The sequence below is a fragment of the Rhea americana genome, unplaced genomic scaffold (genome assembly GCF_003343005.1).
Source record: "Rhea americana isolate MKP2758 unplaced genomic scaffold, rheAme1 scaffold_19, whole genome shotgun sequence".
In the NCBI taxonomy this organism is placed as follows: domain Eukaryota; kingdom Metazoa; phylum Chordata; class Aves; order Rheiformes; family Rheidae; genus Rhea; species Rhea americana.
The window spans coordinates 681,961-707,519 of NW_028186038.1; the positions used below are offsets into that span (position 1 = coordinate 681,961).

Consider the following 25,559-nt stretch of genomic DNA (forward strand, 5'->3'; position numbering starts at 1 on the left):
ATACCTTTGACCCTGGCTTGTCCAATACAATATTGTATTTAATAAAGTTTGAWTTAGGCTATCAGAAACAAACTATGCTTTCATGCATTAGCAGCTTCCCTAAATGTTAGTGAGAGCTACATGAATGTGATCCAGGGCACATTTTGACAAAAACAGATTAAGAGGGTGATTTTGTTKCCAGTTCAACTGTTAGGAGCATTTCTATCTCACTCTAGTTGTTCCTGTTGGTTTTAAGAATATATTCCAATCAACCATCAGTAGATTAAACAGTGATATGTTATCCATAACATCTCCTCTAAATAACTATGTGCTTGAAGGAGCTGTGATGTGAAATCAACCTGAATGATCTCCGAGTGCTGGGTCTGAATCTACTGCCAAGTGATGAATGCAGGCCATATCTCTCARAACTGCCTGTGTGGCTGTCTGTAAATTGCTTTTTATTTAATTTTTGTCAACAGCAATAGAACAGGGAAAAAGAATGATCTTACATACTGTGCTTAGGTGCCCCATCTGGAATAATTTAAAACAGTTGTCAATCTCTACTGCCCCTCTATGTAAATGCTTTGCTTTTACTTTTTACTTTATTATGTATTGACATGACTGTCATGGTTCCCTATGSAAAAATACAGATTTCTTTTTCTTTTTTTTTTTTTTTTTTTGCGTTTTGTGTTACTTGCAAATTAAAAGAAAATGAAGTGTTATTTTTCTCATTGGATGAGTTTTCAGTATGTTATATCTCTATTGCTAAGATATTTCAGTCAAAAACCGTGTTTCTTCTTGGATTGCTACTGAATTTTCTATATCTGTAAAATGAAGAAAATTGCTATCGTCAACACAAAATCCAAACTAAACTCTCCTTTGAGTGGAAAAAGGAAACCAAACAACAGAACATCCAACCCMAAAGACTACTCCAACAACAGCAATATAAACTATTAGAAAATACTGGCTTTCCTTTAGGAATTTTATACAAACCTTCTGATACAATTCTTGCTTATGGAAAATGTGTGTAAGACAAGAAAAAGTTTATTGTGCATTATTTCCTTTAGCTCTGTAAATGTGTCATTTCCATTTTATGCTAATGGACCTTCTGCATGGAGGTTGAGGAGGAAATACCATTGTATATGGGATCTAGGTAGTGTTTCTTTTAAGATAAATTCTTACAACTGCTGATGTTTTGAAATGTTTTATTGGTTATAGAGGCATTTGGGGATGGTGTATGAATCTTATCATTTAATTTTATTAGTATTTTGCACATTATTGTCAGTATTTTCCRCAAAGATAACAAGTAGCAAAATACATGAAGTCTTTCTAGCCTTCTGGGTTTTTTTGGCTCTGTGTTTCTGTCACTTAGTGCACTGTAGATCAACTGACTAAAATAGTGCTGTAAGCCTTATCTTTGACAGAGTGAATCTGTGTACATCTGCAGGATACCAAATAATAAACAGGCATACTTATTTATCTACCTGGAAAAACATCTTATTTCATAGCTATATTTTCAGTCGGCATCAACCTAGACTAATGATTGTGAAGATCCGATTTCTTCTTGGTCTACTCACAGCTGTGTGCTATTCAGCTTAAAAGCTGAAAATAGGATCAGTAGATGAACTTGAGCAAACACCAAAGACAGAAATTTGTCATGCTGCCTTCCAGTACAACTTCAGTTTCCATCAGTGTATCTTAAGTTTAAACAGGGTTGAAATTATTTTTTATCTTTTTTAGGACACCACAAAATTCTAAGAACCCTTGAGAAGAAAACTCTTTCTAACATCAGTTCTGAATGTTAGATTTGATGTATAGGATTTGATGATGGGATTTTGATGTATAGGTCCCTTTTTCCAGTACATAAAACCGTTTGCTTTACTGCAGCTGAAATTACAGTTGGTTTATTGCATGATCTAGTATCAGTAACACATGGACCCTTCATAGTAATAGTCCTGTATTAGCCTGTGGAAGTTAATGCAGCAAAGTTAAGTACAGTAAAGGAAAAAACAAGGGTTGTATCCTGATTCTCCTCCAGTCCTCTAATTTTTGAAACTATATTTAAAATTTTAATAATCCTAGTATTTGTTAAGGGGCATAGTTTTTTAACTGGTATCCTAAGCATGTATTTTAATGAGACCATAACTAATAAAACTTTTTTGAGACTGAAAACATAGAAATGCCATTTCTACAATTCCTGAATAGACTTCTGTCACACTAGTGATTTCTTCTATATGGCAGGTGCCAGTCAAGGGAGCCATCGCAGTATGTTTAAGCTTTTTTTAAAAATCACCATCAGAACGTAAATTTAGAGCTCTTGTCCGCTAAATTGAAATGGGTCTGCTTACTTGAGGGAAAATGGGTTAAACAATACAATTGAGATGGTTACAGTGATGTTGTAAGATGTAGCTTAGAGTATCAGAGCATTTTATGAAAGCATTTATTATTTATTTGTCTTTTGAATTAGACTTGCATTAGGTTTATGCCTCTGACACTCTGGTCTATTACAGTGTTAAAGAATCAAGCTTCCTTGGCTCTCAAGTGACCAAGTATTAATGTTAGCAGTAAACAGTTGTTTCCTGGTGATGCATTAGTTTGTATCTTCTTACAAGCCAATTTGCAGAACGTATAGGCAAAAGAGGAGAAGATAACATGTTAAAATAAGCTTGAGCTCCACACTGAAGTGTGTGAATCCTWTCCTAATTAACTTTCAGTATATCAAGTAAGGTCAGTAACTACTTTGCCTTTGCTGTGCAAAGCAAAGAAACATGCAAGACAAACCACACTCACTCCTGAAGTGAACTTTGTTCTCATCATTCAGTAACGCCTCACAGCTTTTCTGTCCTTTTTCTCAAGATTTTTTTTCTAATAATAGCAATTACAAATATTCTTAACACAACATTCTGTATTAATTTTAGGCAATGTATATTTTTTAATAATAAAAAGGCTGCTCTATGAGAAAAATGATTTAAATATAGGGTGCTTGCAGTGTCTAAGATAGCAGAGGTGCTAAGTAAGCAAGCAGGATTTGGGTGAGTTTGGTTTCCTTTTGAATCACTTGGCCTTTTTGTGCCCCTTTTCTGCAGTAGTAGACAGTACAGGGCTGTAGAGAATAGTATGAGGCGTTCTGATGCAGTACAGAGGAGCTTAGGTTATTGCTATCAGTTGGCATGGAAGTTTACTTCTCAGAGCGTACTGCAAGTAATTTCAGTTTGTTATTAAACCTGACGTGGGTACATGTCATTTTATTACATGATATGCGACTTTTTATTAAGAGGTTTCAAGATCAAGTTATTTACTTCAGAGATAGGTCTGTCTGATACTTTTCATTGTAAATAATACTTTCATTCAACATGAAATATTCCCTTAAAAAAAAAAAAAAAAAAAAAACACTTCCAGAAAAAAAAAAAAAAAAAAAAAAAAAAAAAAAAAAAAAAAAAAAAAAAAAAAAAACACTTCCAGCAACAAAGGTTCTGTGTACTTGAGGATGTATGTGGGCATGCATGGAAGGAGATCTTCACCTTGGGTCCTGCAGTGACAACTGTTCTGCTTGGCTGCATTCTCCTAGTTGGCAATTTGTGGATGCAGCACATCTGCCTCTTCTTTTTCCCAACTCTGTCCATTTGCATGTGAAAATAATTGGTTCCATGATTCATCTGTCATCACATGAACAAATTAAGCATGTAATTTCATGTGTGTTTCTTCTTAAATTTTTGAGGGAAGACTAGCACCTGATTTGCAAAGGTTTGAAAGGTTGGTGTATATATATGTTTGGTAACTGACAAACCCCTAAGATGCATATACATACATATATATATACACACAAAGAGGACTCAAAATGTCTTTTGTTTAAAAAAGACAGATTTTGTTTATGTAATATGTCTTCTGATATTTTAAAAACATTGCATTTACAGGCATTGTTTGCATTCATGAATTGTTATCTTTGGAAGAGAGTTTCAACGATTTTGTTTTATACATGCTGATTTCAACTTGGAAATTCAGAGAATTTGTAYGTGTTAAAAGCTTTTACCCAAGGCAAATGAAAGATGACTACTATGTGAAACAGGTTTTAAATAAGATCAAAAATGCGGAGTATTTCAACGATCTGGAGTACCTGAGGCATTTCGTAGTTGGGATCTGAAAAAGCAGCCTCTGATTTTGATGAAGCAAAAAAGGAATCTTTTCAAAATAGCATAATGAGAGCATGAAGTATCCATCTTTAGCCTAAACTCTTACTGGGAGTCTACAGGCAAATAGAAGTGACAATTCTCAATAGTTTTACTTAAAATAGAACTTTTTGTTGAAATTTAAGACCAAACCACCTACACATATAGAGGTGCTGGTACGCATTATCTAAGTTCAGAGGCCACAGAAATATTAATAAATGTGCTGCAATCATTTCTGTATTTTGTCATTTGTTCCCTGCTAGCACTGATTGTGTTTAATGCATTTTCTTTAAGTGCTAAGAAAGAAGGAAGAACAAAAGCTGTGAAATGAATATATGGCTTGTTGTAAACCTTAAACTGAGTAGTGAGATGCCTTTTCTTTAAAGATCGTGTAATGGTGGTTCTTTTCTCAGCTGTATCCRTTTCACACATTTCTATATGCGATAATTTCTTGCTCTTAAGATCCATTTGAAGAGGCCAGAGTTTATTGGCTGAAAGATTTTCTTCATATATGAAAATCAGTTTGGTCTGGCACAGCATTAAGGCACTAAAAATAKAATCCTGCTTATGGGTTTTTCTGGAATAGTGATATCATTTGAATCTTTCATGATTGTAAAAGCCTAAGAAAAAAATTTGCTATTGTCAGGTAGCATGATAGTTAAAAACTAGGAGGACAGATGGTTTTGAAGGACAGTCTCCCTTTATGAACCCTTTTTCTGCCCAACTGAGGAAACGTTTTTTTTCCAAGACTACTAATGTGATTCATGTAATGCATCTTTTCATCTGATATCCTCAAGACAGGAGCTATTGTACAGACATCTCTGAGCACCTTCTGTCTCCTCCCTCCTTGTTCTCCCCTCCACAATAAATAAAAAACCCTTTGATACTGTAATAAGCAAGTTGGACTCTGTAGTTGATGCACAAGATGAGTTTATCCGTAAAATTTTGCTACACTGGCTTTTGGAAAGTTCTGTGTAATAACTGAATCATTCTCCCTAAATGAGCCAAAATTGTTCTTACTAATTTTACCTCTAAAATTTGTATTAAATTGTAAAGTGTTAAGTATTAGGAATCCAATAAAGTAGCTGTGTTATACATGAGTTTTTCGGTAAACATTCAGACAGGGATAGAAACTTGATTTTTTTGCTCAATTATGTTGATGTATCTTACCATTCTGCTGTTATCCCARTAGTTCATTTTTGTTGCATGATATATGAATGCATGGTTTAGTTTTATTTATGTTGAGAACAGGAAACGGATATGGGTCACTGGAGGAATGAAAGCAATGGCCTTCCAGAAAGATGTGTTAAAATAACTTTTCCTACATTCCCTGTACTAAACATGGCTGTATGTACTAAACATAACTATCACAGTAAGAACTAAATTATGTATGTGTGTAAGTTTTTTTTTTWAAATGTGTCATGCGAAACTTTTCTGATGATAAAAATTTTATCTTCTATGTATTACTAGCGCTCCATCAGTTTCCGTAGTGACAGTCGCCCAGATCTGTTCAGTCCGCGACCATGGTCTCGAAATATGCCTCCCGCTAACACAAAGCGAAGAGATAGCAAACTGTGGAGTGAGACCTTCGATGTTTGTGTAAATCACATGCTTACATCTAAAGAAATCAAGCGTCAAGAGGTATGATTTTGTTTACCCCAAATTCCACTTTTGAAAGTCATCTTTAAAGTGTGGGGTTGGGTAATGCCAGTAGTCGTTAGGACAGTTAGGCAAACTTTCTGAAATGAAAGAGAACATCACCACCTCCAGTAGAACCAAGATTTCATTCTTGATTGTTATAATTCAAGTTACTACATTAGACTGATTTTTTTTAAATAAGCTCATCATTTTCCATAGTAAATATAAATTTACTGAGATGCATCATATCATGATCGGCTACATGTGTGTACAGGTTTTGTATGGCAGTTTCTGTAGTGACTGATGGCGGTTGATATATTTCAAGTCCTATTCTGTTACTCTAGTAATGATACTTTAGCATGCTGTTTCAGGACTAGATTCATGAGATGATATGTGCTCACATAGAAGTGCAGTCATTACCCCAGTATGAGAAGAGTGTTTCTGAAGAAGTTTTTAGTGCTGGAAAGATGAAATTTTGATCATAAAATGCATCTTCTAAAGCAAAACCAAAAAAAAGTCAATCGTCTTAGTGTGTTTTACAAGACCTATTCTAAATAGTTTATATTGTTATATGAAAATGGCAAAGCTCCCACTGAAATCGGGAAGAGGAGATGTGTACTTCAATGACTAGGTTAAATTGTATTTTTTTTCTTGACAGAAGACCCCTGTCCAAGTGAGGTGGAAATTCTACATCATAAGCTACACAGAAATACCTCAGAACCTTATTACTAAGTTGTATATGTTATCATTGAGGGAACTGATAAAATTGTGTATTAGGGTGGTGTTTATTTTTAATTTGTCAGATTTTATGTCTCAGATCTTCTTCAAAGGAAGTAGCTAGCATTCACAGAAAGTTCAGTAGAGGTCTGCATGCGTAATGAAATGGTACCAAAGTAAGAGTGCTTACTGCCAAAGAAATGTTCTAATGAAAATCTGTCTTTTGACCTATTAGAAAACCTGGAAACTTTACCACTGTGTTTGTTAAAACAAAACACAGCAAGTTTCTATTCAAATGTATAAACTATATATTTTTAAACTAAAGCAATTAACATCTAGTTGAGTCAAAAGTTCACTTCTCTGGAAATGCATTGGTCTGAAGAAATTCACTACTTTGGCTAATTCAGAAAAGTATTTTGTAAACAATCTGGCAGGGCCATGTTTTTAAAGGTATTGCACGTGGTTCTGTATCTATCAAATTAAGGCTTATTTTATTCCTGCAATTAGATTTAGCAGAGAAATTCTCCTAAACGGTATTAAACCAACTGTTCAGAATATAATATCAGCCTTTAAAGTTGAATATTATTTAGGTAAAGATATTTTATAATACTTGTGTCTTTTTACAGGCTATCTTTGAACTTTCTCAGGGAGAAGAAGACTTGATAGAAGATCTGAAGTTAGCAAAAAAGGTCTGTGTTTGAAAACATACAAACCACCACCATACCCACCCACCCTCAGTATTCAGTTGTTCATATAATTTTTTAAGTAGTCATTTCTTTTTATAGTTAATAAGACAGGAAGACAAACAAAAAAAGCTCCTTTTTTCCTACTCTTTCTGAAACACAATTGTGATGCTTTAATTTTTTAAAAAATATTAACGAGAAAGCTTAAGAAAAGCTTCTGGAACTTTAAAATATTCTCAATCATTTGTATGTTTTTAATTACGAAGAGCTTTAAATATTATTTCTGATTTTTCTGCTACCAATATTTTATTAATTGTGTAACTCTTACTTTTTCTTGCAGGCATATCATGACCCTATGCTTAAACTTTCCATAATGACAGAGCAAGAGTTGAACCAAATTTTTGGAACATTGGACTCTTTAATTCCTCTACATGAAGGTAAAACTCTATTCTTTTTCTGCTTTGTTATTCAGTATGGATTTATAGTCATCTCGTACAGGAAGTGAAGTTTTTCTCTTTTTTAATCATCATTAGATCTTTTAAGGCGGCTTCAAGAAGTCAGGAAGTCTGATGGATCAACAGAACATGTTGGCCACATCCTTGTGGGCTGGGTAAGGCAGATTTTTCTAATTGATTTTAGTTTTGATCTGTAACACAGTTTTTACATTTATCAGGCCATTTTCTTTCCATATCTAACATAACCTTTCAAAAATATATTTTCAGTGTTTTTAAAAGGTAAAGGCAACTGTTTAGAGGTGTAATGAAATATTTTCTTTTTGTGGGGATTTTCCGTAAAAATATCTGGACTAGGATGTGATTTTTAAAGTTCTTGCTGTTCAGGAGATAAGCAGTTTTTAAATACTCTAAATAATAATCAAGGGCCAACCTTCAAGTTAATCTGATGTTTATCATTTGTACCACATTTGTATCCTGGTTTCCTACRGAAATGAAGCCTACACAATGTGTAAATGCCTCCTACAGTCATTTTTGAATGTCATTCTATTCTAATCAAGTTTATAGAGTGCTAGTGCTATCAAAGATGCTCATTTCCTAGGAGTTCGTGAAAATAGACAGTGATATAAGAGAGATTACTAACCCACTTGCAAAAAAGTTGCTAAGGTCACCCTTTATTAGCAGCCAACAACTTTAAACAGATTTGGTTTGTTTGTTAATAAAATTACATGAAAAATAAACTTCTAAAGGATTTAGAAGTATGAAAAGTTTATTCTGTGAAATATGTAAGTAATTAAATTCAGCAGGAGATGTTGGTCTTGAAATTTTTAAGGGATTAGGTAATAACATATTTAGCAGCTCTATGTGAAACACTAGCCTATTGTAAAGGCAAGAAACATATATGACTGCTGGTACGTAATGCATATAGTTAGTGATAGCTGATAAATATCAGAAATTATCTCTGATTTTCTTTGCATAAAGTAATTCTATATATATTTTCTGGCGTGTTTGAACACGAGTGAATACATCAAATACATCTGAGTCTAATTTCCTCTGTAGAAGATTTTACATATACTTCTAAGTATAGCAGTACTTGTAAAAGGATATATTGTTTCAATTAACAGGTTTTTTTCACACTTAAGACATGGTGGTTCTGTCTTAATTTGATCGAGTTTCCTGTGAGGAACATAGAAATTTGACAGAGCAGGGACTGCAAGGTGAACTTCAGTAAGATACTGACTATTCAGTTAACTATCATGGTTCCTTTAACAAATGAAACAAGTATAAGTTAGTAGGAATAAATCCATGTTGATCATTGCAACATATAACTGCTATTTTCTTAGGAGTTGCACARATTATTATGTTTAAAATCCCCCATTAAATTTATTTTGGTGACAAAATATTGTCAATGTGGAAGCTCGAAGAGATGTATGCTAAGTGTATACAATAATCTGATGATAYGGAGATGCTTTTGTATTAGGTTCTAATTAAACAGTAGACTGACCAAACGGTCAGCTTATTGCTATCTAAAGCTGGGCAAGTCTTACACTTTTGTAAACCTTCCAGCATATGCTGGAAACATTATCATCAATAAATTGCAGATAATTCTCCAGAAGTTACTCTTAACAGAACTTCTAACATCCTGAATCATTTGAAACTTTCTATGTAGCAAACTGTTTTGCTTCAGTTGCAGAATAATTTATTCCTTTCCTCAGCTTCCTTGCCTAAACTCCTACGATAGCTACTGCAGCAATCAAGTAGCAGCCAAAGCTTTATTGGATCACAAGAAACAAGATCACAGAGTGCAAGATTTCCTACAGCGCTGCTTAGAGTCTCCATTTAGTCGCAAGCTGGACCTTTGGAATTTCCTTGACATCCCAAGAAGCCGTTTGGTTAAATACCCATTACTACTCAGAGAGATTCTGAGACATACACCAAACGATCACCCAGATCAACAGCACCTTGAAGAAGCTGTGAGTTTCTGCTTTTTATGAAATTTACAGCATGTTAATTATGCTGATTAATGAATTCAGAGACACTGCATAGAATATGGAAATGCTAATATATTTATGAACAGATGAAACTCCTGCATGAAACATCTAGCCTCCATCCCCCAGTTAAATCCTATTTCAATAGYGAAGTCATACCAAAAATGGGTAGTGGTGATAGTATTTTCTGCAGCTCTTGTCCAATCCTAGTCTATCTTATATTTATCTGTTAGTGTCATTTTCCGTTATAATCTAAACTGTGTAACATGGAGATTTATTTAGAGGATTTAGATATTTAAATGAGCTTTATTCGCTGGGTTGAGTGATCATATAATCTCTGAATCTAGATCAAATATAATCTGCAGAGAGATTGCTGAAGTTGGACTTCATTCTGTTTCTTATTCTGAATAGCCTTGTGCTGCCTGAMGTAAAAACACAACGAAAAAGTCCAAGACTTTTAAATTTCTTTATTAATGGAAAAGGACCTGATTCAGATACTCTGAAAGCTTTCCAAGATTTCTGTTCCCTTTCCCATATATATAATGCAGTAATTCAGCGTGTGTACACACACACAYGCACCCATCCACCCCTGGTGGGTGCAATGGCTGGATCTGAGAGTTTGTGAGTTTACCTTGAACTACCTTTTTTCTTTGAAGAAAACCTCATTAAAAAAAAAATCAGTGGCAGATTTATTTGAAACATACTTCTAARTTAATGACTAAGTAAATAAATCAGCAGCCTGATGCTTTTGGATAGTATTAAAATTTAAATAGAACTAAATTAATGTTTTGAAGCCAAAATTTTTGATTTGCCTACATCTAAGTAGTTCATAGATTCTGGCCTCTCTTTGCTGAAAAATGATGGGCTTGCTCTCTCAGGAAATCTCGTATTTCAAAGTACATGTATGCTGTACTGTTCTGTTGTTCCTTCTCCAAATCCCTTGCCCAGCTCAACTTTTCTATTGTAAGAGTGGACAACAGTGGTGAAAATCCAAAACTTGGATGCTCAAATTTATATGTAATCTGTACTTACACTAAGTATATTTCCCCTGTAAATGTTCTTTTGAAACACACACACACAATTCTAAATATCTCAAAGAATCCTTCTGCTTATTTTTGATGTTTTTCTACATAATGTCTGGTAAGAGCTTCTAAAAAAAATATTTGAAATGCTTTCTTCCAGTGCTTACTTATATTTGGTAGTTGTTTAAAAAAAAATACAATCAGGCTTTTTCTTGATATTTCAATAGCCTTATATAGCTTTGTGGTATTCTGTTTCAGCAGAACACTGTTTATCTTTGAGGTGATGTATTTCATAAACTGTACATTTGCCAAGTTAAATTAGGAAACAGAAATTACTATATGTGGTTAGCTCTGAACAGTGCTTTAGGCTTGTGAAGTACTCTTGTCTTCGTGCCTAGAAAAGTGCTATAAGCATATCAGGCCAACCTGATTCCCAATATAAATCTCCTTGATTCAGTGGATTATTGAATAGTTATCTGTTTGGTCAGACAACCTTAAATTATGTCTCAGCCTGTCTCCCCATCACCACCACCTTATTTAATAGAGGAATTCTATCAAGCAATCTGTGATCACTGTTACAGTTGACTGAAACCAACAGAACTTCACATCCATGTGCCCTATATAAGGAGCCATATTTTAAGTTTGGGATATAATCATCTCAAGGTCTTAGAAAATGCAAAGCATTTGGGTAAATTGGGAAGCATATTTTTATAGAAGAAATAAAGGTTTTCATTTTCTTTTATTTTATTTTAAAAAGGCAAAATAGTTGTTCCTTTTAACTGTACTGTTGTAGGTATATGCAAATAATGGAATTGAAAAATAAAACTAATTTACCTGATTTCCAAAGACTAACTTTCATAACTAGGAAAAGTTGAGAAAACTTGTTTAATATTTTGAGCCAGTTGCATATTTTGCAGAATGAGGATCTTGAGAGTTCTTGTTTCTTGTTCTTTGATACAATGTAGCAATTTTTAGATAGTTGCAATCTATATTATATAAAATATATTAAAGCAAGTTATTTGTCCTGTGACATTTATTGGCACATTTCAGCTGACAAAAATGCATCTCTGATTGTATTTCTTGCATCTCTTACCTTAATTCGACATACTTAGGTTTGATATAAAGAGATAAATACCTGATTTTCAAACAATAGTTAGAAAAAAATGATAAAACGGAAATACCTATATACACTGTAGTCTGCTCAATTCTATTGCTGATATTAATACTGTTATAGACAGGGACTTCAAAGAGTTCATTAAAAATATACTGTAAATGAAGATTAATTTTATTGTTAGCTACAGTTTAAGTTAGAAGACGATAGCTCTGAGTGTTGGACTGTCAAATTAAAGTTTGTGTGTTTTCACTGTTGCTTTTCAACAGATAAATATAATTCAGGGTATAGTGGCTGAAATCAACATAAAGACCGGTGAATCTGAATGCCAGTATTACAAGGAAAGACTTATTTATCTTGAAGAAGGCCAAAGAGACTCATTGATTGATAATTCACGTGTTGTGTGCTGCCATGGTGAACTGAAGAATAACAGGGGAGTGGTAAGGAACAAATATTTTGTCATAAATAACTTTTGAAGATCACTTCATTTTGTATGACATATTAGTGGTGAGTAATTGCAAGTTGTTGTACTATATAATAACATTACAGCTCTGTCTATAAGAAGTTGATAAGTATTAGCTGCTAACTATTACAGCACTTCTCTAGTCAACAGTCGGATATTGATATATGGAGGTATTAAAACTACATGTGTCAGTCTCTTGACATACATGTTTCTGATCTCCAACCATTTATATCTTAAYGTTGTCAGTCTCCTTTTTACACATGCTGTTACAAAGTGTTAGCTTTTCCACCAAACAAGAGTTTTCCCCACTGAAAGGAGTTTCATATGACTCCCACTGAAATCAGCCATAACAAAAAAAAGCTTTACATTTTGAAGAATCTGCAAAACTTCATGATTGATGGCTTGAAACTAGTGAGTTTTAAAACGATCAAATTTCAAAATATACTAGGTATATCTATCTTTTTTGTTCTTAAAACTGAACCACCTGTCTGTTTAGATTGAGAGTCAGATCAGCTTTAGAAACAAAGAGCAATTACTCATGATTGAAAAGAAAACCTTGGCAGCAAAAGAAAGGGAAAAATAAATAATACTGGTGCAAGGTTTCAAATGAAATGATTTTAAAAATTCAGTTTGTTTATTATTGGAAGCCACTGGAGATTGCAAAACATAAGGAGAAACATTAAATATAAGAGGTTAATAGCTGGCTTTTGTCACCTAGGAGCAAATGTAATATTCTGAGCTTCAAAGAGATGTAACAAAGCTGATGTCTGTGGACAGCATATGAATTGTAAAAGGACTGCTTGTAATTGCTCATTGAAAATAGCTGGATGAATAAGAATGCCTTTCTGTTAGTAAAACAGGGAGTAGTGGTACACAGAGAAAAATTAAAGTGGGTGTCAGAATAAGAGTGCTCATAAGCAGGCTGTTACAGTTATCAGGAAACAGAAGGCACTGTAATAGAGAAAGCTTTAAAATTTCATGCATAACATTTAAAGGCCTCAACTTTAAAAGGTGAATTAGGATCATGGCATGAGATACTGGGAAGAGGGCATAAAAATAATTTTATAATTCTTTCAATTGGTGTAGCTACATGAATATTTAAATGTTGAGTCATAAGTTATTTAAACAGTGGGAAGGGGGCAATGCTTATTTCAACTTCAGATAACATATGCTGGTTTACATAACCTTGATTTAATGATGTTCCAAGGAGTGAATAATACTTTATTATACATTACTATTTAACAGAAACTGCATGTCTTCCTCTTTCAAGAAGTGTTAGTGATTACTCGAGCTATCACCCATAATGAACAGCTCTGCTACCAGCTATACCGGCAGCCAATTCCAGTGAGGGATCTTGTGCTAGAAGACTTGCAAGATGGAGAGATGCGAGTGGGTGGATCCATACGTGGTGCATTTAGCAACAATGAGAGAAGTATGACTGCACCTTTTGATATATTTTTCATGTGCTCTTTTGAAATCATTATAAGCTTGAGGCAGCTGCCAGTGAGATATCTCATTGTTTTCTTTAAAAAATAGCATTCCCTAAATACAAAATCTTGATTCTTATTTCARACTGCTATACTATGTAGTAACTTGCTTCTTTTAGACTGTTTCTCAAATTCCTTTATATTGATAATGGGAGTCCTCCACACACCTTATTCTCTGTTGCATTGGGAAGGGGAAAACTATGTAATGTATAATAGCAAATCCACAAAATTATAAGGAAATATATTTTGAAATCTTAAGATAAGCTTTAGTTATGACTCTTCCACTTTATGATGGCATTAATTGCTACTCCATAGCTAAGGCTTAGATAGATACAGATAGTTCATGTAGCACTCAGTGTTAGGGGTGCAGCTCTTCTTGTTCATGCAGTTATTCCTGTTCATGTGAAGAGATGAGAATTTATGTCCTTCTGGTTAAACATATTAGAAAGATAGTGTTTCCATTACAAGTCTCCTTTGAATCTTGGCTGTCTTGTGAAAGCTTCGAGAGTTTTTTGTGTGGTAGCTTTATTAGTGATGTGAATGGAAGAGATGAGGCAATCTCCAGATGGCACAGGGAACAATATTCACTGGAGATTCTGGAAATCTGCTTTGCAGTGAAGCGAGATGAGTTTGGGAGGAGCACTAAGGCTCTATACAGTAGCTCATACCTGGCAGAATCAAAATTGTTTAATCCAGCAAAAATGAATTATTAGAAGTGGTGCTGCTGTTCTGTGCACTACCGAACACAGAGATACGCATACTCTTCTCACTGGTCAGACATGGTATTGGCAAGAAAACACAAGTCAGATTTTGCAGATTCTCTTATCTTTAGTGTACTCATTTATTATAAAATTCATTCATCCAAAACATTCAGCATGTTTATATATATTGTTTCTTCCAGTCAAAAACTTCTTTAGAGTCAGCTTCAAAAGTGGATCTCAAAGCCAGTCTCACTCACTACAAGCCAATGACTCCTTCAACAAGCAGCAGTGGCTTAACTGTATCCGTCAGGCCAAAGAAAAGATTACGTGTGCAGGAAAAGCCAGAGTGCTGAACTCAGAAGCACATTTTCTTTTGTCACCAAATGGAAGCAGAGTATCACAGGGAGAAACCACCCTTGAGCAAATGGACCAATCAGACGGCGAGTCAGACTGTAGTATGGACACGAGCGAGATCAACATGGACTGTGAACGCATGGAGCAGACAAACTCTTGTGAAAGTGAAAAACAAATAGAAACTGATGTTTGACAAAAATTAAGGTTCATGGAAGAAAATGTGTGTCTTACCTGTACAGTATTTGCATTCCATACATGGAACCCTTTGGAGAAGCACTTTTAAAATACTTTTTTGTGACAGTGTCAACACAGTCCTCCTTGTATTTGTACCTATGAGTGTAGTACTGTAAATGCCAATCTGTGTAAGCTGGAATCTCTTGCAACTCATATCCTGTGATTATATTCCATAAACATCTAAGACGGATGAAAGAGGTACTTGACCAGTTATTCTCAAAGTCCTGCTGTAAACAGAATCTCTAAACTACTGTTTATATGTGCATTACATAAAAAAAAAAAAAAATCTTTTTATAGTTTGTAAAGTGCTTTATTTGCCCTTTAACGTGGCAGCTGACAACATGGACTTAATATGGGGTTTCAGGATGGATATCAAAATCATAAGTTTTCACAAAGGTCTATAAAGAAAAGATAGTTTCTTGACAGGGAAGAAAAACGTCTTTCAGTAACCTATATACCTCTTGTGGTATTACATGAACAAGAAATATAGATGGTGAGCCATGTAACCAGTGACTCTTTAGGGCTTCATTTTTCAAAATGAAGAACTTGCACCAAAATCCAGCAACCAACATTAAAATCTGATCAGTTAAAAGTAGTCAGCATGGTGCAATGATTTACACATCAAAGCATGTAATGCTAAAAATAATCAACTGAAAAAAAAAAAAAAAACCACACAGCCAGCACCAAATTAAATTAAATGCTGGGAATACTGGGTATTTAAGTTGCTAGTTTTCTTTCAGTGCCATATATAGCTCTATTATCCCAAACAGGACAAGAGCTGAGAAAGTTTTTTCTTGTGAATATGCCCTCTTCAGCATTTTGCACTCTGCTGACCTCCACTGTTGGTTTTAAACACTGCTAAAGTAATGTTAAAACATTTAAGTTTCTGTAAATGTCTGTTTACAGTTACATGCAGTTGGGTTTAAAACTAAATGACAATTTTATATAAATGGTGCTCTACAAGTATCCTATGGGATTAGGTAGAGAAAGTTTCAACAAAAAGGGAATTGATTTTCCTTTAGGATATATTACATCCCTTACATTTTTGTCAAGTTTTGTCTTAAAAGTTTTTGTTGTATTTAATCTCGTGTAATTGGCAATGTCACTGTATTTTCCAGTGGCTGATTTAATCTACTCATTATGATGAGAAGCAAATGAGTTRCTTAAAAATGCAGCCTAAAACACTCAGTTTGATATCCTGTCACTTTTCAGGAATCCCTTCCTAATATTTTATTTCTTCATATAAGAAATAATACCAGTCGGCTGAATGGTAGTATGGCAAGCTATGAAACTGATATACTAATAAATTTAAATGATGCTTGATATCAAACAGGATGACCTGTGCAAAGTACTTGTAACAACACAAGTAGTAAAACTGCTAAGTTATTGCCAAAAACATTTATTTCTCGTGTTCCACACGTTTACAGAAAATAGTAAATGTCAAGTATCTTACATATATATATTCTGATGTGCATTACAGAAATCAGTGTGACAGCATGGTAAACAGTATAAAACAAGTTATATTTCTTTATTTTTCAAAAAATATTGTAAGTTTTACCCTATAGAAAATATTTCTGTATTTATAGTTTTTCAGAAAAGGTAATTTTTTTTCTGTTTCAGGCTTTGTAATTTATTTCAACTGCTTCATTTTTAGAGCTGAATGAGTGTGCCAGTGAAGACAAGAGAAAAGAAAATTGTACAGAAGAAAAGGCGTAGGAAAGCGTATTAGGTGATGAACTGTTTTCATAAAACTTACTCAGCAATATATTTAAAAAGAGAAAAAGGCATGTAAAATGTTCGGCTAGGGAAGAAAAGAAAGAATGTATGTATTGGTTTTTTGTTTGTTTTTTTTKTKTKTKTTTTTTTTTTAATAATAGCCTTAAACTTTTCTGGAAGCATTTTAAATAAATCAGATAAAACTTTTGAATTTTTTTATTTGGTTTGCTTGTTTGTGCAAGATGACTGCAGAAAGATTTCAATGGTTAGCACAGTGACCAAAGCATGCTTTACTTTTGGTGAAGGTATTATATATTTAGCTCTAGTTTACTATACATAAAACGGTAATGCAGAAATTAGTCATTGCACTCAAAAATCTACATTCCCCAAGCATTTATATAGTTATAAATTCAATTTAATAAATAGATGTAACATAAGATTAATATCCCACCAGTAGTTTCTCCCTCCTGATTCCTTTGTGATTCAAATGTCTGCTAAATATATATTTTTTTAAAACATCAAGATGATGCATTTTGGGATAGTGTAGAAAGCCAACAACCAGCCAATGAACCTCACAATACTAATTTATGTACTGACTTTTATTTCACAACCTGCTTAGCATCGCATTTAACGCACTGTAGTATGACTGTTTCAGTTTTGCTCTTTGTTGACACCCACTCAGCCACTGATTTTGTCTAATAAAGGATGTTTTTTTTTTTTTTTTTCAAATCATGTTGAAGAATAAGCTTTCCAGTTTAAGAATGGCAATACCATTTTGGATTTGGTTAGCTTGTTTTGGTTCTGGTACTTTTAAGATGCAGATGCACTTGAACGATTTTTCATTTTTGGGGGTGGATGGTACAATAAATTGTTCCAAGCACGATGATTTAAATGTAAAATGCTGAGTGTAAAGTAGAGGGGAAAAGTAGATGTATGAATAYGTGCAAAAGAGACCAGTAATAACTGTGGTTAGTAATCTTAGTGTCAGCAGAATGGAATCTGAGAAGCTGTGTTGATAAACCAGATGGGTGCAGCAACCATTCAGTAAGCATAGGCTTCTTCACGGCTCTTACACAGAGAATTGCTTCTGATTTCATGTTACCCACCACCTTCTGCTGATGAGACAGTTCAAAGCCATGTAGACTTTTACGGGATTATATGATAAAGACACTGCTTCAGCCTCTTTTCAGTGTTATAGTGGGTGTTACACAGATGCTCAGGAAACAATCCAGATTGGTCCCTTAAGGACAGTGATTACAAGAGGAACCATAATAGATTGGAAAAGGTATGTCAGATCTGGACTGATGGTGCGAAATATAAATTGGAAGATGTTTGGAGAGGTGTGTTGAAAGTAGAAGGTCGGGTAGGTTTTTGTTGTTCTTTGAACCCTATAGCAGCTTTTTGCATTAGCTCTGTACAAGATCTTATGTCACTCGTGTCTCAGATGGAAGAACAGTGCCATGGGCAGAAGGTGGAAGAGAACGGGTTAGTATGTGTAAAAATTGCAAGAGTCAATGAATAGCCAGAGTTGTCCAGGTCTTCCAAGATCTCCAAGAGGGGGTGGCAAAATAAGGGGAATACCAAGGATACTGGATGAGTTCCAGCCCCTCTAGATCTGTGATCGATGTCACAATTTGGGAAGATAATGAGAAGTCCTCCTCTCAAGGAAGACAAAGATCTGATGTGGTAGTTTCATACCCTTTTGACAAGTCTCATTAACCTGTTTTCTCTTTTATTCCTGATGAGAAGAGACACTCAAGGTAGTCCTGGTTTATGAAAAGGTTTGATGATCCAAGGAAAAAGCACAGATTGTCTTGACTGAGGAAGAAGGTGAGCAAAAAAGAATGCCCTTAAAGTCTCTGGAATTTATGGGCCTTTTGAGACCACCTGCAAAAGAAAAGAAAATTCTCTGTGTTCTTTGATTCCCTGGATTTGGTTTTCAGTACTGAGAAGAACAGTAACAGGACGAAGACAACCTATGCCCTGGAACACAAAAGTTCTGCTATGAGATGCTGGGAACACTTAGTTTAAAGCCTGTGAAGCTCAGCTCTGGTCAGTTGCCAGAGACCAAATAGAAGATGGGTCCAAAGTTGAGCTCCAAGGTAGAGAAGACATTTCTCAGTGGTGACTCGTATTCAGCGTGATCTACTTGAACCAGAGCTACCGTTTTAGGAATGCCCCTGAAATTGTGAGAACCAGGTCTCTTGAGCCGTTGTAGAAATTTCTAGGGTTTGAAAGATGCAAGAAATACAGCAGAACTTGCAAATATAGATTTAATAGGTGGACCTTTTTGATTAAGTTGATGTTTTATGGTGAAACTCTCTGGCACTCATCAGACTATCTTGATTCCCAATATCTAAAATAGTCAGAAACCATGGGTTTATGTATATTGAAGAAAGCTCACTTCCTTTGAGCATAGAGTTCCAGATCTTGCCAACCTGATGTTTGGCATCAGTTGGAAGGGTTGGAAGTCCAAAGGGTTGGAACCTCTTTTCAACAGTGTCCTGTTCTGAGGTCATTGCATGCTAAGCACAGCTTGAAGCCATCAGACAGGCAATGACTATGATGGAGAAAAGAAATAAGCAAAAGATAAGAGTGAAATTAGGCCAGTAAAGAGGGTGGGGGGGGGAGAAAAAAGGCTCTTTAAGACCAACCTTTTTTGTCTGCTAAGGATTAAAAATAAGTGACTGGAAGATTAGCTTTACAGTATCTTCTTTCAGTATTACAGCTGTGATCTTCATAACAGGTACACAGCCTTTCAATCTACTACTGCTAACTATTGAATAAACAGGAACATCCAAACTGCAAGGAATTAAATCACTGAAGATTTTTATAAGCTAGTGCATCCAAAAGTATTTAAGTGTTTTAGTTGGATTTTAACATTCCTGACACTCTTTGTGCATACTGCTTTCTGCATAAGATGAACATTTTATATGAAGAAGTKGTAATGTATTTTGTTTTGTTTCAGAATGACAGTGCTTCTGTATTTAATGTGTATTTGTGAATACCAATTTTTAAAATACTGTAATAACTTAATCTGTTTTACAGGCTATTGCTGCCATCTACTGGAAATAATAGAAGTATTTTTAGAGCTGATTTGCTTACTTAAAATACTTAAGATACTTAAAATTTGAAAGAACATTTGAAGAAAAATCAATCTATCAGTCATTGCTGAAAAATAAAATAGTAATTTCTAGTTATTTGAATGAAATGTATGTGCACATATGCTCAGACTGAATAATATTTTGCATGTCTTCATTTGTTCCCACAAGAGAATGCTGAAGTACCTCCTGGAATAAGCACCTAAGTTTATTCCTTGAGCATGGAGCTTATGCAATTCTCCCTTGCAGATGTCTCGTATTTTGTGGCTATTACTCTGATTTAAATCTACAGTACTAATGTACTATATATTATCTGATTTCAGAATCAAAGGGATCTGCAGCTGCTTTGTACTTGAGTGGGAAACCACTTGGTGCAAGCCTGGAAGTCATGGTTGAACATTTGGCAAATATCACAAACCACAGAAACCAGAACTAGAAAGACTATAAGGTGACAGATTTTACTTTTTACTTCAGAGTGTTCAACTGATCTTTTTCTGTGGTAGTTTTTAAGTGAAGCATTGTTCTGTGAACTTGGGATTCTTGCTATATTTTATACCTATTAGRATTTAAGTTTCATAGTACTATAGTGATGCAGAACTGTTGCATCATTTTGTCAAGTAGTAATTTTAGTAATGATTTATTGTTTTTTGTGATTATCTATCAGATAAATCCTCAGGCTTATATTAATTAATATGTAAAATAATTTTGTGCAACTGCACAAGTAGTATTTTTTTAAAGCAATGGGTAAATGAGGAAAACCTCCTATGTTATTGTTTGATAAATGAAAATTTCCTCATATGCTCTTTGAATTTGTATGATATATGTTTATAATGTTCATATTTCTAGTTACTGAATATGTCTAAACACATTGCAATCATGTACTTCAGCATATTGTGCAGTATTCCTTGTGAGAAAAGGTGGTAAGCATACTTTTCATGGAGCACAATTTTAGTAGATGATAATTTCACACACTGTTGCCTTTTTTTGCAGTTGTTTCTTTAGTGCTTCTCAAATTTATTTTATTGGAATGTGTATACATTCATGCAAAGAAAGAGAATTACTAGAATACAGTGAAATATGAGATTTATACTCAGTATATTTATTCTGAAGTCTTTGGCTATTCAATGCCTGTGGAAAGGTCTTTATCTGTTGTGAATATTATATCAATAGAGCTATGATAATTCAAACAAGCAAGGAGGTATAGAGGTCGTGTGTATATATACATGCTGAAATTAGGTTTTCTTAAGTGCCTGTGCACGCGTGCACACACACAYATATATATAAACACACATATATAAACTCATACAAATAGAGACATACATGCATACTCACTTAAATGTATGCCGTTGATTTTTAGAATTGCATTAGTTGCTCAGATATTTGTGCTCAATACTTGTGTGCGATTAGAATGCATTTCCAAGACAGTCTGCTTCTGAATTCCATAGGGACAAACCTTTCAGTTCGTCAAACTAAGAACTGTGTTTGAAGAAAAATACTGACAATATCAAAAAAGTATGAGTAGACAATTCACATTTCTCAAAAAGATGTAAGACTTTTATGAATTACATGGCATAATTTGTTAGTGAATCTAATCGTAGGTCCTAGCACTCTTCCAGTCCTGTAAACTTTCAGTCTTTCTTCATTCAGAGTATTGATAAATGTAGTCATTATGCAGAAACTTTTTTTTATCTTTGCTTTGTCATTACAGGAAGCTGTGATGAGACTGATTAACTTCTAAAAATCCAAACTATCTTAAAATAGAAGATGTAAAGAAATGTAGATGTAAATGCTGCTTCTACTTAGAATAAAATGGAAGCTTCATGATGTTTAAAAAATGAAATTATTTCAGCAGCGTATCTCCCTACTTAGACTGATATATATGTTCTAAAGGTAATCTGAGTTTTTTAACTGGGTATCACCTTTACTGCCTCCTATCCATATATAACAGTGTTTTACCCAAGTCATTTCACACTTTCAACCAGAAAACCTGGCAGAGCTTGGATGTATGATTTTGAAGTTTGCTTCATTTTCACTCAGACTGGTAGTATACCCACCTTCCAAGAGCATGTGGGGATAATTTATGGCTACTGCAAGACCTCCTTTTCTTTAGATCTTTTTTTCAGCTTCCTGAAAGCACAGATATGTTTTTCAGAAACTCTTTTTAAAAATAATGGTAGATAATATGGCTGGAAGGATGTAGATTAACTGTATGTTAATCTACTCCTGAAAGAAATTTGTCTTACCTAACTTTAAAACACTGATTCAAGAAATTCCACAGTATGCCCAAATAATTTCTTCTAGTACTTAACAACTTCTGTTGCTAGGCAGTTTTTCCTAATGTTTAACCTAAATCTCCTTTGATATAATTTAAATCTCATCCCAGTCACTGAAGCCATGAAGAAGGGATATTTCTTCCTTTGCAGCAGCATTTTCCATTTTAAATGACTGCTGTCATTTATTCTCTCCTTTCTAGACAATACAGCTCCATTTTCCTAGTCTTTCATAGAATGATTTGTTTTCCTGCAGCAGAAAAGAATCATTAGGTATGTTCCTGGAAGTTATAGCAAAGAAAAGGAAAGTATATATCAAATGAGAGTGAGGAAGGACACTAACTTAGCTCTGTAGTATTACTGCCTCCTTGCAAGTGCAGGCCACTCAGATATAATCAAATCCAGACATTGAAGAGTTGAACTAGTTTTACAGTGAAATTATACATACTCTGGAAAATAAATGATTTTAACAGCTTTGTCAGTTCAGATTTAATAAAACAGATTGATGTGTTTGGAGATGTAAAAATGGATCATCAGAGACTTGATTCTAGGTAACACTAGACTGGTATTTTCTTTCTTTCTTTTCTTTTTCTTTTCTTTTTTTTTTTTTTTTTTTTTTTTTTTTTTTCTCTTGTAGATAGATATTCAACTTGAAATGGGTAAAATACAGCAAAATTATTCAGATAATATATTGACTCATCCCTAATATGCTCTTTACCACCACTGAATATTCCAGAGACAGGACATCAGATTCTCAGGGAGAYAGTCTAATTATCCATAGAGGAAAACCCACAAATGCAATGTGCTTTACCTCTGGATAATTGAACACTGTATTTCTGCAGTTAAATGATATGTTTCTGTAATTTATGTAAATTATAGTTATAGATACTAATTACCCTATTAAACTTGGCTGGCTACTGAAAGACTTCTAAGAAGAAACTAATAATTATTAGTTTATCTTCATGTAACACTCTGGAGGATACCATAATGCCAGACTAGTTGTATGTTGGGAAGTTACTTATGTTTTCTGACTTATAAGTAATCTAAAGAGAGGCTAATAAAATAAGTAAATAAAAGGGCTAGGCAAAAGTATTTATTCCTCGAATAGAGAAGAACTCTTTGCATTTAAGCTTTGTAGCTTTTGAGATGACAATATGAATAGCCTTGGTTATCAAGATTTAACTTTATTAGTGTAAATGACTAAGGAATATATGCTTTTATTCAACAACTACAGAACCAGTAGCTTTTAACAAAAAAAAAAAATGTGACTTTTAATGGTTAGCTCGCCATTTATAAAAGTGTACATTAAGAATTCATATTTCCTAGGTAGTGAAAGAAGAGGGTATTGTCAGCAGGCAGTTTTCGATCTAGTGCAGTCGTCTGAGCTGCCAGAAAAAGGTCTTTGCTGTCTTTAGTGAAAACTAAACTACCAACTAAGCACACAGGAGATTTGAAAGACTCTCTAAGTGAATTTTTCTTAGGCTACATTGTTTGCAATTTTTCTAACTGAAATTATAGATATGTGATTTCAAATCCATGAATTACTTTGCCAAATTACAACAATATTGGGCTGAGTGTGAACAGTAGATTCTGTGATGATGAGTAGAGAAGCTGTAACATTTAGCTCTTTCCTGCCATAGCAAGAAGCTAATTGACCTGCTCAGCTACAAAGTGCTAGGCACTATGGATTTTTTAAAAGTAGACAAATAATTGTTTTACTGCTCTGTCATGATTTTCATGAGTTTACRGAATGTAAACCTATGTCTTTCAAATTGCAGGTTGCCCTTTTCTGATACATCACCACTGAAAGGTGTGTATCGATAATATCCAGCAAAAAGACCAACTCCCTCTCTCAAAAAAAAAAAGAAAAGAAAAAAAAAGAAAATCTCATCATGTTGGAATTTCAAAGGAAATTATGTAAAATTAGTTGAACAAAATTGGAACCTGGGCAAACCCCCCACTTACTAGTGCTACTGTGAAAAATGCAATTATACTTGTATCTACTTTAGAGGAACAGTTCTTAGTTTTTCCTATATCAAGGATGGCTTAGGCAACCGAATTGCACCCAGTCTACCTAATTTACTCGCAAAACAGATTTTTTCCATATTTATTAAAGATCTATCACATCATATACTAGCAAGATACTATTTTGTGAAATAACAGGATTCAGCTTTCTGAATATGCAAACAGATTTGCTTAATAGATATTCTGTTAATGAGTAAGACAACTGAGTAACTTCTGTATTTAACATATGGTAAAGACAGTAACGCTCTATTTGGATATCTATTTTAGAATGTTATGCTGTCTCTTACCATGTTTTTTTCTGCTTCTTAGCAATGATGATATCAAATCATTCACCTGTGTTGAGTTTCAAGCATTAATTAGTATTCACACTCCTTCCTTCTACCAGAAGTTACAAGCCTTGTGCAGCAGGGGTGTAGCAGAAGTGGATGATTCAATACTGGCTTTAATACAGGTGTAGGATGGGCAACTCTAGGTGGCAATGTCTTAAACTACTGCAGATGAATCCAACAGACCTCATCTGTCAGAGCTCTAGCAGTAGAATACCTAACAACTGTGTAGACGTGCTGCAGTTTCATTATTTATTGTTTTGAAATATCAGTTATCAGCGTTATATTTAAAGCTTTGCTCTTCCTTAAAAAAGCTGATTTACCTCTGTGATCACAGGGACTATATGCACTCTAGTTATTCTTTTAATTCTACAGAATGTAGAAGAGACTGAATGATGATCTTGTTGACAAAGAAGTAAYTTAAGTCAGCACCTTTCCATGTTTTGTTACAAATTTCAGAAATACAGAATTATGGGGGGAGGGGTTGTAGATAAACAAGGCTTTTCTTAGAACAGCTTCACATTGTAGCTTGTCACCAAGTAAAAAATAGGAAAACTAGTTTTTGAGTTAGCTTCTATAGCACCAAAACAATTTCTAGTATTTTATTTCACTGCATTTGAAAAAAATGGTACATGAATGTTAGATTATGTTGCCTTCAATTAATCTGTAATTCTTTATCCTGCTGATGAGACATTATAGTTCAGTTTGAAAAACTCGAATAGTTGGTGACTTGCCTGTGCAGTTTTTTTATTGTTGAAGCTTGCTTGCAACTTGTAGCTTTACAAGCAAGGAACAGAAGTAGCTACTGCCACTCAAATGTCCTTACTATAAAAAAAATCTCTCTTGCAAGGGCTTGTACTTGATTAAACACATAAAAGAGGATTAAGTTCTGGTTTCACAAACCGCTAAACACATGCAAGTCTTCACAGTAACAGACATTTCCTATGCAGTTTCACATTCTGCCAAAAAAGTGTAACAAAGTATATTGTTTGTATTTTTAACTGATTGAGAATTGTATCTCTTATATGGCTTTTGCTGTAAAGAACAGCCCATTACTGCTTTAATTGGAGTTATTCTGCACATTAAAGTCCAAGGACAGAAAATGTGTGACAGTGTTTATTTCACC

General features: G+C 34.2%; 1 protein-coding gene across 4 annotated transcripts in view; it reads left to right on the forward strand.

The window, feature by feature from the left end:
• ARHGEF3 (Rho guanine nucleotide exchange factor 3) overlaps positions 1–16,918 on the forward strand; it is a 140,090-nt gene extending 123,172 nt beyond the window's left edge. For all 4 annotated transcript variants that reach the window (XM_085302340.1, XM_085302342.1, XM_085302341.1 and 1 more), the window contains 8 exons: positions 5,616–5,786; positions 7,127–7,189; positions 7,524–7,620; positions 7,717–7,793; positions 9,351–9,608; positions 12,026–12,196; positions 13,465–13,651; positions 14,608–16,918. In XM_085302340.1, coding sequence (XP_085158466.1) covers positions 5,616–5,786; positions 7,127–7,189; positions 7,524–7,620; positions 7,717–7,793; positions 9,351–9,608; positions 12,026–12,196; positions 13,465–13,651; positions 14,608–14,954 — 1,371 coding nt within the window. In that variant the 3' untranslated portion in view covers positions 14,955–16,918. The remainder of the gene's footprint in view (positions 1–5,615; positions 5,787–7,126; positions 7,190–7,523; positions 7,621–7,716; positions 7,794–9,350; positions 9,609–12,025; positions 12,197–13,464; positions 13,652–14,607) is intronic.
• Positions 16,919–25,559: the final 8,641 nt, after the last annotated feature.